Source organism: Grammomys surdaster, unplaced genomic scaffold (genome assembly GCF_004785775.1).
Source record: "Grammomys surdaster isolate TR1022 unplaced genomic scaffold, NIH_TR_1.0 225, whole genome shotgun sequence".
Lineage (NCBI taxonomy): Eukaryota > Metazoa > Chordata > Mammalia > Rodentia > Muridae > Grammomys > Grammomys surdaster.
Window position 1 is genome coordinate 7,919,061 of NW_021604670.1, and position 12,289 is coordinate 7,931,349.

General features: G+C 46.2%; 1 protein-coding gene across 4 annotated transcripts in view; it reads left to right on the forward strand.

The window, feature by feature from the left end:
• Slc24a2 (solute carrier family 24 member 2) overlaps window positions 1–12,289 on the forward strand; it is a 229,467-nt gene that overhangs the window by 183,610 nt on the left and 33,568 nt on the right. For all 4 annotated transcript variants that reach the window (XM_028773374.1, XM_028773375.1, XM_028773376.1 and 1 more), the window contains 2 exons: window positions 4,120–4,218; window positions 8,120–8,238. In XM_028773374.1, coding sequence (XP_028629207.1) covers window positions 4,120–4,218; window positions 8,120–8,238 — 218 coding nt within the window. The remainder of the gene's footprint in view (window positions 1–4,119; window positions 4,219–8,119; window positions 8,239–12,289) is intronic.

Here is a 12,289-nt window from a genome sequence, read left to right on the forward strand (position 1 = left end):
CTCTCTCTCTCTTTCTCTCTCTTGTTTTTTTTTTCTCTCCAAGTGGCTAGCTCCCTTTACATCTGTCTCTTTTCTCCCATTTTTTTTTTCTGCATTGATGAAACTCAGTCTGGACCTAGTCTAGTCACAAGCCCAGAGGGTCCCTTTTGACAGTTCCCTATGACAGTCTTGGTGGGGAAAAGATGAAGGGATTTCCAGGGGGGGCTGTTTTAATTAATTAATAGCAGGACAGAAGCCTAGTTTACTTCCCTTGAGTGGCCAGGTTGTCACAGTGGAGCTTGAGACTTCTGTTTTACCTCAGAGTGATCCAGCCGAGGATTTTGGTGGCTGTCTTTCTCAATTCATTCTCCCTCCCAGGAAGCCCTCAGCTCCCATCTTTTCCTTCCAAACTTCCTGACCACCCCCTCAACGCACCCTCCTGTGAGGACACTCAGCTGGTATTCTTGCACATTTCAGATCAAACTAAACTATACTAAAATTGTGTGCCAGGTTTGACGTAGGTGCCTCACGATCCCAGCCGAGTTTGCTATTTCCGAGGCTTCTAAGTATACAAATATCTGTAGCTATATAAAAAGACAACACCTTCAGGGTTTGCACCACAGCAGGGGATATTTTTAAAGCTGCTTTGAATCAGGCTAAAAAATCACCCCGTGGCTCACCTTGAAAAGTATTCAAAGGTGTCTTGATTTGTTCTTTCCAGACACAAAGCAGCATGGTTGTTTCTTACGCCCATCCTCTGCGCCCCCACCAAAGTGTGGGCCTAACACTTAGAGGTGATTTTTTAGAGGATTCCCTGAAACTCCAGCACCAATCCAACAAGCTGAACTGAGCATGGCTTCCTTAGTCTGGCTCTGCTTCCCAACCTCAGGAGTGTGCGTGCTAAATGCAGAAGGTGGACCTTGCTAAAACCTTAAACTTCAAGACAAAATCCCTTCAGATACAGATGCCATCCTCAGCTCTCAGAATGAGAATAGTCTCCGTGTCAGAACACAGGACTAAGGACAGTGAGAGGAAGCATGTGGAGGAAAGAAATTGAAGAATGCCTTGGTAGCTTTGCTCAGCTCCCCATGGGACTAAATGCCAAGAGAAAAAGGCAACAGGTCAGGACCTTTTTTTAATGGCACAGGAAACCAAAGACCTGCTACCCTACTTGGGGAAAACAGTGACACACAAGTAAGAAGACCCTCACTGATGGTCACATGACTAGGATCCATAGGATCCCAGCCATAGCCCCTATAGAATTTGGGAAAGCCACACCAAGTATGGCCAACTCTGTGTTGAAGGATGCTTCGTGACAATGTGAGTGGCTACAATGAGACATGTCTGGGGGTCCATTTTTTAAATAATTTCTCTCTGACACATATATAAGCCATGGAAGGAATCTTGTAAGCATGGACAGTCCATGAGAGATGCTCTCCACAGCATCTTCTCTGCTGTGACTTGTCACTTGAGGGCATTGGTTGGGCTAGGCTGGTTTACACAGGCTTGCTTTTCCTGCACCCCTTTCCACTTTGTTACTGTGTTTTACACAGTTTTAAAACAATGTATCTGATCTCCTTATTTCATAGACACACAAAGTGAGCTAAGCTCAAAGGTGGACCCCCACCATAGCAGAAAGTGTTTTATTAACAGAAACTCCAATGAATTGCAAAATCTCCTTTTGTCTCTCCTGGGTACAAGACGCATGATTTGGAGACTCTCTGGGATTGTTTTCCATGAAAAGTGATCCCTTTTGGGCTTAAAGATTTCAGGGTCCTAAGAGCCACTCTCCCCATCTGCCTAGTGCTCATAGAAGACCACCAGGCAGCCCGGAAGTGCCTGGCATCTGCCAGACCACCAGCAGCAGGCTGCCACACCTCTACCTGTCTCCTTTATAGTTCCTCTTCTCTTCCTTTCCATGCTTCCTTTCAATTCCTTCTTTTTCTAGGCCCCAGAATGTCTATCCTTCCCCCCCCCTCTTCTTCCCACAGTTTACCATGGAGATTAACTAGAAAGAGACAAGCTCAAGCCACCTTCCAGGTTGAGCGCCGCCTGCCCATCCCCTCATACTTGCTTTCCATTTTTACAGCATCTGAGTTAAGTCAGTTTTCCATCACAGTGACAACACTCTAGAGAAAAACAACTCAAAATGAGCTAAGATTTACTTTGGCTCCTGGTTTCAGAGTTCCCTGAAACCTGTCCTTGCTTGGATCCAAGGGAAGGCAGACCATCATAGCAGTGAAAGCCTGTGGCACAGGCCACTCCCTTTGTAGTGCCTGGAAGCAAAGAGATGTAACAAGAAAGGGTTAGGATCTAGTTATTCCCTGCAAAGTCGTGTCTTCCTGCATCGACACCTTGCCTGCCACAGTTCCCACCACCTCCACTGGCCTACGTAAATGTCTAATCCATCAATGAAGTAAATCACTGATAAGGCAAGAACCCAATCTGTTTTCTTGGAGAATATACTCAGATATGAGTAGGGATGAGACTAATCCCCTAGATATCACTCACCCAGTCAAGTTGACCATCAAAATTAGCCATTGCATAGTCCACGACGCATTCGAACCTTACTGTCTGTTTCTCATTGCCCCGTCCCCATACCTTTGGAAGCACAGTTGTGCAACATACTCAATGCCTAGACCGGCATCTTTGTATAATAAGACATTTAGGTAGGGGCTGGCAAGATGGCTCCATGGGTCAAGTGCTGACCACCAAGCCTGGCAGCCTGCCTTCCATCCCCAGCACCCACATGATAGAAAGAGAAAACTTACTCCCATAAACTGTCCTCTGATCTCTATGTGTATGCTATAGCATGCGTATGCCCTCCCAATTAAAAGAAAATTCAAAAGTGCAATGGATTAAAACACAAAATAAATTTAAATTCAGTAATTCATAATGTTGCTCAAAACACATTTTAAAAGAGAGGAAGATTTGGGTTAGTGGCTGATGGAGCTGTGAGCAGAAATGACCACATCCTGTGTCACCTTCACATAGGCATTCACATGTTTGATGACTCTGAACCCACCATAGAAATCACCATTCTGGCCTGCAGGAGTCCCGTACATGGAGAAGGGAGAGGTGTGAGTGCTCACCTGCTATGCTCAGCCTTGGAGGAGGCTCTCTCCAAGAGAAATGTTTTCATTTGATTTGCTCAAGTTAGAAAAGTAGAATAAGATCCCAACACACACCCCCCAAAATATGCTGTTAAATAACACAACCAATAAGAAAGCCCAGTAGAAAACTATGGAGCTTAGGGTATTTTGAGGAACACATTATGCTGGAATCTACGCAGTAATCAGCTTGTTTAAAATGAGAATCTTCTGTACCTTGAATATTCCCAAGGAAGTAAAATCAAAGATTGAAAGAGAGAGATGTGCTTCGTGTCCTTAATCGCTACACTTTGCATGACTGTTTTGTGTGCTTCTCGCATGCGTTTACCCATTAATTGTGTCAATAATGAAGAAGAAATGTGCGCTACACTTGTGGCCCAGCTGTTTATGGTGATTGCTTTGAGCATGGTATTTCTTTTCCAGCACCTTTCCCAAAGTGTCTCATCTCCAACATGCTCAGTCGATCGCTCTTTGCCCTAAGTCCCCAAACGGACTCCGTCGCCACCTTGATGCTTTAATTGCAGCTGACTCAGCTTTTCTGGAGAGCTGCGATGTCTGTCTCTGACTCCTTTGGAAGCTGCAGTCATGACGAATGCTCGAAAAACAGTCAATGTGAAGGACTGCCTGGCTTGGCTTTCCTTCCCAGTCATTGTCCAAAGCAGATCTGGAATGAGCATTTAATTCTAAAGCAGCTGTGGCTCTTCAGCCTTGTTTGGGGTTTCATCGGTAGAGGTGGTTTGGGAGATGATTGACGTTTTCATACATTTTGTGAGCAGCTGGACGGGAGGAAGGGGTCCCAAGTCACACCTCCCCTCTATGGTCCGGCAGCTTGCAGATAGATTCTCAGATAGAGAACCGGGCTGAAGAATCCACCCAGGTAAGAAAGCACCCCACTCCCATATAGGTTGAGAGGCATTTGGGTTGGACAGAATGTGTGGTCACTGCTGTAAGGACTCATAGAGAGACCACCCACCTGCTTCGGCAATCCTTCCTCACTCTGTCTCTCTCCTGCCACTGTTTCTTGCTTCAGGGAGGTTCCGAGAAAAAGCTTCAATTCTCCACAAGATTGCCAAGAAGAAATGCCAAGTGGATGAGAATGAGAGGCAGAATGGGGCTGCCAATCATGTGGGTGAGTGAGAGACCCACCCCTTGTCCTTCCCTGGTGGGTGAGGGGGAGGGGCAGAGACACAGAACCCATGTGGGAACTCCTGCCCCACTACTGCTAGTTCAGGCCCTTTCTAAACAATGAAATGAGTTCAGCTCTTCCCCCTGGGACTGGGCAGAAATGGGTATGTATGTCTCCAGTAACACTAAGGGAATCCACAGGGAAGAGTAATTGTAACCAAATCACCAGATTTGACAGGCACTTGGAGTCGGAATGCCACAAAAAAAGGAGACACACTTAAGTCATCCAAGTCATTGACATTTAGCTAGAGGTAAGAGTCCTGCTTCTGTATGTTTGACTGGTGCTCAGACTGTGTATGTATCTGTGACACTGCTCACAGCACCACCCCCAAATCACCACTCCCTTACCCAAGAGTCCTTTTAAATCCATGACATCTCCTCTATGCTAAGAAGTCAACACCATCAGTGCTAGGGAGATGTATCAGCAGATAAAGTGCTTGCTATGCGTGAGGACCTAAGTCTAGATCCCAGCATCCACACAAGTGCTGGATGGGAGTGGTGGGTCCACCTGTACTCTCAGCACTTAGGATCCAGGGACAGAAGATTCCCCAGGGCAAGATAGCTAGCTAGACTGGCCAAATTGACAAATTCTGGGTTCCACAAGAGACCCTTAGCAAATAAAGTGGCTATCAATCTTTGGCCTCCATACACATGTGCACACTACATGTACACCAATACACACACATACACATGAGCTCACACTACATATACACAAATAAAGCTAGGCAAAAATCAACCTAGGTCTGTCTTGGCTGACTTTTCTAGAACTTCTGTGTGACCAGATTGTGACATTCAGGCATCTTATTTTAACTTGGGGCATCATGTTCCTTTTCTTCTGTCTGTAACTATAATATAGCTCTCAATTCTAAATTCAGACTAAATTTAACCTAATCTGGATCCATGCTGTAAACGAAGCTATTGCCCAAGTGACTAAAATTATCTACAGACAAATCTCAACAGTTTTGCCCTCAAAATACTCCATAGAAGACTTCCTGCCTCTCCTATCATCCTGAATTGTAACCCAGGCAAAATTTCAGCTAAGGAACAGTTAGGAGTCAAATGAGTATTTGTGGAGAAAGTGGACAGGAATAGGTTCAAGTGTTAACTAGGATTGGATTACAAGTTGTGGGTTTTTGTCTGATCCTCTCTGTTCCTGTGAACCTGGACACATTTTTCAGAATGAGCAGAATTTTGGGTTTTTATTGTAAAGTCAACAGGGAAAGTTACTGCCCGGCTAAACTCTGTGTGTGATTTTTTTGGTTCAGTTACAAGGACTACTTTTTCAACTCTGATTGTTGTTTTTTTCTTTTGAGGGATGAAGTAGCTTGGAACAGAATGGTTTATGTGTCTGGGTTCATTCCCAGACCTCCGCCTAGACTCACGCTGGTGAGTGTAGGCTCAGATTTAATCATCCATGACAAATAACCCCAAGGAACACCCTGCTGAGGGGAGCAGTGAAGGACTTGGTAACAGAAGAAGTGTGTATCAAAAATCTATACTTTTCCAAACCTCAGAACTTATTTTCATATTTTTTGTGACAATAAAGACTGTGGGTTAAAAGCATACTCATTTTAGAGACTGCATGGAAAGTGGATTCTTATTGGTCTATGTCTATCCTAGAGGATCTAAAACCCCTTTGGATCCCTCTATCCTGTAATTCTGGGATGTAGCTTGGCCTCGGCAATCTGCTCCTGAGGCCATACGAGGACTTTCATGTCCCTGGGGCACTTAGTATGTTTTAGTTTAAATAACTGAATGAATTGTCTGGCACGGCTACAGACAGCAGGGCATTCCTCAACACTGACACTGTTAGTCATGGGTGGAGAGGGAAAGCCCAGATTCCTATACCTTCTATACCTTCATTTGTACCTCAGGACACCACGATTGAATTCACGAGCATTTCCCTAGGATTTTCAGTATTTGACTGTTTCAAACCAGACATTTTTATGAAGTTCTTTGGGGGGGGTGCATAATAAGGTCTCACTATATAACTCAGGCTGGCCTTGAACCTGTGACCATCCTTCTACATCTACCTACCAAGTGCTGAAATTTTTAGGCTCCAATTTTCTTACAAACTAATGATAGAAATATTTGGTCCTTCTGAAATTGCTAAGAAAAAAAAAAAACCTGTTCTCCCATGGGCATCCTGTAGTTGCTCACATCTGGCACAGCTTACAGACTGGTGTCCAGTAACCCTGACTCCTGACTCAGTCCCTCCTCACCCTGGACAGAGCTGGTGCCAGTAGGAGCCTTTCTCTTTTTTGTTCTTTCTTTATTTTAAAGATCTCTATTTATTTTTATATGTCTATATGTGACCCACATGCACACAGGTGAACATGGAGCCCAGAATAGAGCATTGGACCACCTAGAACTATAGTTAAAGGCAGTTGTGATCACCCTGACACAGGGGCTAGGAACTGAGCACAGTTCTTTGAACGAGCAGCAAATGCTCTTAACTACTGAGCCATCTCTGAAGCCTCAATGAGAGACTTTCTGTTTCACTCCCTCTTGATTCCCAGTTGAACCTAGTGGGGCCTGACCACTGGTCAGCTAGAGGGGCTTCTCTTAGCCCTAAAAAGAAAATATCTTGCAGAAAAGCAATTGCAGTGACAGAGATTCCGATTATTCATTTCTGGCTTGGCCAGGCCCTCTTCTGAGTGCTTTTCCTGCATGTTCCTACCTCTCTGTCAGTGAGGCAGTGGTAGCAGCAATAGCAGTCATGGTAGTAGTGGCAGTTAGGAACACCAACTTTCTGCAGGTGAGGTTAGGGTTAGGGTTAGGGTTAGGATTAGGGATGTCACAGAGGTTGAGGCAATCACTGAGGGCCATACAGCACAAAGTGCAGAGTGAGAGCAGAAACACAGGCCCATCTGGTTCCTATTGTTACAGAGTTCCAGGGCCTTTGAATCTCTTCTCCTGTCTCAGGAAAACATGACTGCATTTGTTAACCTGTTGTTTCTCTCTCTGGCTTGCTCTCTCACTCAGCTGTGTTCCTTGTCTCAGTGCCCCCACCCCCTTGCTTTTCTTGGAACCTACTATGTGCCCATATGTGGTGCTAGATGTTTTAGCAATGGCCATCTTCATACCTCACAGCTGAATGTGCTGGGCATTGGCACCTCCACCATACAGCTGAGGATGCCAAACGGGCTGAGATGAAGTGGTTAACTGGGTTAACTGGATTAACTTGGTTAACTAGTTGCAAGTGGGCTGAAACACCAAGTCCAAGTGCAGTCCCCAAGCTATTTTTTCCCCACTGCAGGAGTGCTGTTAGGACTCTCAGGATTATAAGAAAAGGCAGGTGGCCAAATCCTCTCCCAGCACAGGCAGTTTTGAAGACTGAGAGTATTAAAGAAGAAAGCAGAGGACCCTGCCTGGCCATCAGCCACAATGAACCATTCACCATACAGGGGGTGTTCCAGCCTAGTTGAATGGGGGACTTGACAGAGATAGCAGGCTGATGGTGACAAAATATAGCCTACAACACGGTACCATGGACAGTGTCCTTTGCAGGGAGGTACACTTGTGGGGGTGATCCAGCTATCTCACAGTCTGTTCCTAAATGTCTAAAGGTATATATCTGCGTCCTTGCATGGCCCTTTACATGTGGCAGCTGATAGGGCCTCCAACAGTATCATGTGTGAGCCAGAGCTATGAAAAGGGAAGGGATAGAACACTAGGCATTACAGGCTAAATGGTAAAAACCCTTTGCCAATACCCAACACCAACTTCAGGTCTCAGATGCCTTCTCCTCACCTTCTGATCACTACTTTAGAATGTCCATTCCAACACAGCCCTTTATACCCATTGACTCTGATCGTTTTCTTTGTGTTTAAATTATGTCGCAGAAAAAATTGAACTCCCCAACAGCACGAGCACAGAGGTCGAAATGACACCATCAAGCGAAGCTTCAGAACCTGTGCAGAATGGAAACGTCTCCCACAACATTGAAGCTGCAGATGCCCCGGTATGATGTCTGAACATGACAGTACAGCTTCCTTGGTGGCCCAGCACCCAGCTGAATGGACACCGAGGGGAATCTGGCTCATATATGTGTCTTCCTTAGGGTCTTGAATAGGGCAATCTCTGTGTACATTAAATGAACACCCAATCTCTCTAAGCAATCGTCTTCTCAGGGTGAAGGGAAGGGCAGATGTCTCAGAATCTGGGGGTGAAAAGTCATACACTTAATGTATGGTAAAGCTTGGTGGCTATGGTTTTAAATTCTATGCTAAATAACAAAAAACTCAGTTATCACACTGTGGGTCCTGTGGCGGAAACCCAGGGTAGCTTTCCACGATGTCCGGTCCCAATAACTCGAGAAAGTCTGGAGTTCCAAGAGTTTTATTGTTCATGGTGTGTGATAGATGGTCTCGATGTACACCCCCAGTTTAAGCCAGGGCAGGCCTGACTTAAATAGGGAGGGGGAAAGAGGAGGGGCTGGGGAAAGGAATAACTTAATTAGCTACGCCCCATGGCCTTTAGGTAACTCATGAGTATGGAAATCTCTTGAGGCTGAAGCCTGTAGTCACACCTGCTACCTATGTGTAGATGGTGACGCAAACTTTTCTGGGAGGGGCTGCTTAGCCAAACATGACTGCAAGGTGCAGGTTAATGGACCTGTGTCAGGAGTCCGGAATCTGGGGCCGTGGCAAGATATGTGCTGTCCCTACACAGGCAATGGACACCTATTGGGTCTCCAGCTATCTCAAAACCAGTGCTCTACTGAGGAGACCAAATCATCCTTTTCACGGTCCTACATCACACCTTCACGAGATCTTTTATCTCTGTGGTTGACATTAATACTCTTTGGCCCCACCCAGAGTTCAACTGCAACCAATGAACTGTTCTTCCTAGAAGTAATAATACTTAGCATCTATCAAATACCTACTATGTGCCCATATGTGGTGCTAGATGCTTTAGGAATGGCCATCTTCATACCTCACAGCTGAAGGTGCTGGGCATTGGCACCTCCACAATACAGCTGAGGAAGCCAAACGGGCTGAGATGAAGTGGTTAACTGGGTTAACTGGATTAACTTGGTTAACTAGTTGCAAGTAGGCTGAGACTCCAAGTCCAAGTGCAGTCCCCAAGTTGTTTCCACGAGTACTGCCATTAGACCACAGTTGCTCAAACATTGGGGAGAACCAAGTGGTACTTGCTGGATATTTGGGTCTTGTGTGAACCAGAACTTCTAAAGCATGGGGCCTCAGTTTTGCATCTCATCAAGTATCGTCCATCAAAGCTTTCACAGATAGAAAGGCACTTCCAAATTCTTGGGTGGTTGGGGAGGATGGTGATTCTGACTTCCGAGTGCTGTAGTAAGGCCCAAGGCATAGAATGGAATTGGCTTCCCGGTGATGATGGTGCGTCTAGCCAAAGGACCATACCCTAAATAGCATCATCCTAAAGTTTGCAAGAAGTCTTGTCCCGGAATTTTTCCCAATGAGCTGTTATGCAGTGCTCACAAAGAGAAACAAGCCTAACAGCCAGTGTGTTCTAGCACCTCCTTCATTTATATCAAGAAATACTCTGCAATAGGGGCCGTCTGCCCTCTGGAAAAAGTATGTAACTCCTTGCCTGCTGCCCCTCATCTCTAAGAGTAATTTAGAAGGAGATTCTCAACATTTATCTGGAGATCTGAAGAGAGGTCAGCTCTCTCTGCCCTTGTGTCCTCTGCCTTCCAGCTTCTCACCCTCCTGCCCAGAGCCCTGGGCTGCCACCCCGTCAGCTCAGCACTGATCATCTGGCAGAGTGGCTTATGTCCACATGGATAAGCAGCATGTGGTGGCAGGAGGCAGGCCCCAAGGACATCTGGCTGCCCTCGGGGCTGGCACAGTCACAGGTGTGCAGAGGGACACCTCATCACCATGACACTCCATCTGGCTGGCCAGGGACATCTGTGTCCCTTCAAGAGAGGACCTTGCTGCAGGGGAGCAAAAGTCTTGCTGACCCCGGTCCGTTGAGCAGCCCCAGGCCTCAGTGCATAGAGATGGGCAGATTTGTGTGCTGTGCTGGCTCGACTGGAGAGCAGTCAAGCTATCAAAAAGTCATCACAATAGCTGACTACAGGGTCACCTGCTGGTTTATTCCAAAGCCACAGGGCGAGCTGCCAACTTGACTGGACACTCACTTCCTCCTCCTCCTCCTCCTCCTCCTCCTCCTCCTCCTCCTCCTCCTCCTCTTCTTCTTCCTCCTCCTCTTTCTCCTCCTCTTCCTTCTCCTCCTCCTTCTCCTCCTCCTCCTCTTCCTCCTCCTCTTCCTTCTCTTCCTCCTCTTTCTCCTCCTCCTCCTCTTCTTCCTTCTCTTTTTTCTCTTCCTCCTCCTTCTCCTCTTCTTCCTCCTCCTCTTCCTCCTCCTTTTCTTCCTTCTCCTCCTCTTCCTCCTCCTCTTCTTCTTTCTCCTCCTCTTCCTCCTCCTCTTCCTCCTTCTCCTCCTTAAAGAACAAATCCTGAAAATACTGCCTAATTGATGCTATTGTAAGAGCTAAATGTGGCTTTGGAATAGAGCCACATGCTAATTGCTTACATCATATGCCCAAACTCACTGCTTAAACAGCATTTACCCCTTCCTTAAAGGATTCCTTATAGATAAGTGAAGGAGGGTTGTATAAGTATACAATTTTAGTGAGTATTGGGGATATAAATAAGTCATCCAACAAACATTTGGTAGCTAATAACGGCCCAGATTAATCATGGAGGGCTCTGAGCACAGTGCTCTGGAAGCCTGCCCTACCAAAGGAAAAAAAAATCCTAGCGGGGGAATATATGAAAACTCTGTAGAACGTGTAACATTTAAGCTTGGCATTGATGGATGGAAGGAATTTGTCATTCAGAGAAGAAAAATGAAATAACCTATGCAGGTGTCCAAAAACATGTTTAGTGATTGCTGAGCAAGATGGTAGATCTGGAGACCATAAACCAAGCTTTTGCCTACCCATGGGTTCTTCCTTCTCCCACCCTTGTCCGCCCCTTTTCTTCCACTCTAACACTTTTCTCTAGCTCTCTAGCACAACTACCTAACAAACCCTGACTAACAGCAACCAACGGCAAACAACCAACAACCCACCCTGCCTCTTGAGGCCTTCCTACTTATATTCTCTCTGAAAAGTCCTCAAGCATCACAGTCACAGAAACTATCTACTGCTGGTAAAATCACACCCCTGCTAGAGCGCAAGGCACATCATAGTTAGCTGCTGTGGACAGTCTGAAGCAGCCTCATTTCTCACACCTGAGACTGAAGCAAAAATATATTCCCATAATATCTCTGTGAATTTTAAAGAAACCAAAACCCCAAATTACACCAGGAAGTGCAAACTGCCTTGAGGTTCTTCACCCACCCATCAGATCAGAAGGCTCTCAGTGTTCATCTAGGTCAACAATGTACTGGGTTCTGAGCAGCCCACATGAAACTGATGGCCACAGGGGACAGAGAGAGCAAAGGATGAGGGCACAGGGAAGTGCAGAGCCCTCTGGAAAGCCTTGCTGAGGGGGTGTCCTTCAAATTGAGAGTGAACCCGTGGAAGGAGCCTGCCAAAGGCACAGCAATAGGGGGCAAAAATGAACTTGTCATGTTTGGAGACAGAGAGAGCCAAGAGAAGGAAACAAGAGCAGGAAGGCGAGTCTTTACATGATGGGATGTTGGTTCTTCTTTGGCAGCAACAAGCCCCTGAACATCCCAGTTGTGTTTTCACTACCAGAATGCCCCCAAGGCTGCATCCAGTCTGTATTTAAAGCAATAATGAGGCAGAGAGGTCCATGAGGGGTTAGTGGAGCTTTGGGGCAGTCAGTAGACCCAGAGGAGGACATGCGTGTACATCATGAAGCATGCTATACATGCTGGTCAGCTCTTGAGAGTGAGGAGCCTTAAAGGGTTGAGAGAGCAGTGGCGACTTCTGGATACTTTGCTGTAAGACAAGCTCATCTTGTTCAAGAAGGGACCAGGTGGCTAGAGGTTGGTAGTGGGGCACTTGCCTAGCATGCACAGGGCCTGGGTTCCTTCCTTCCTTCCTTCCTGCC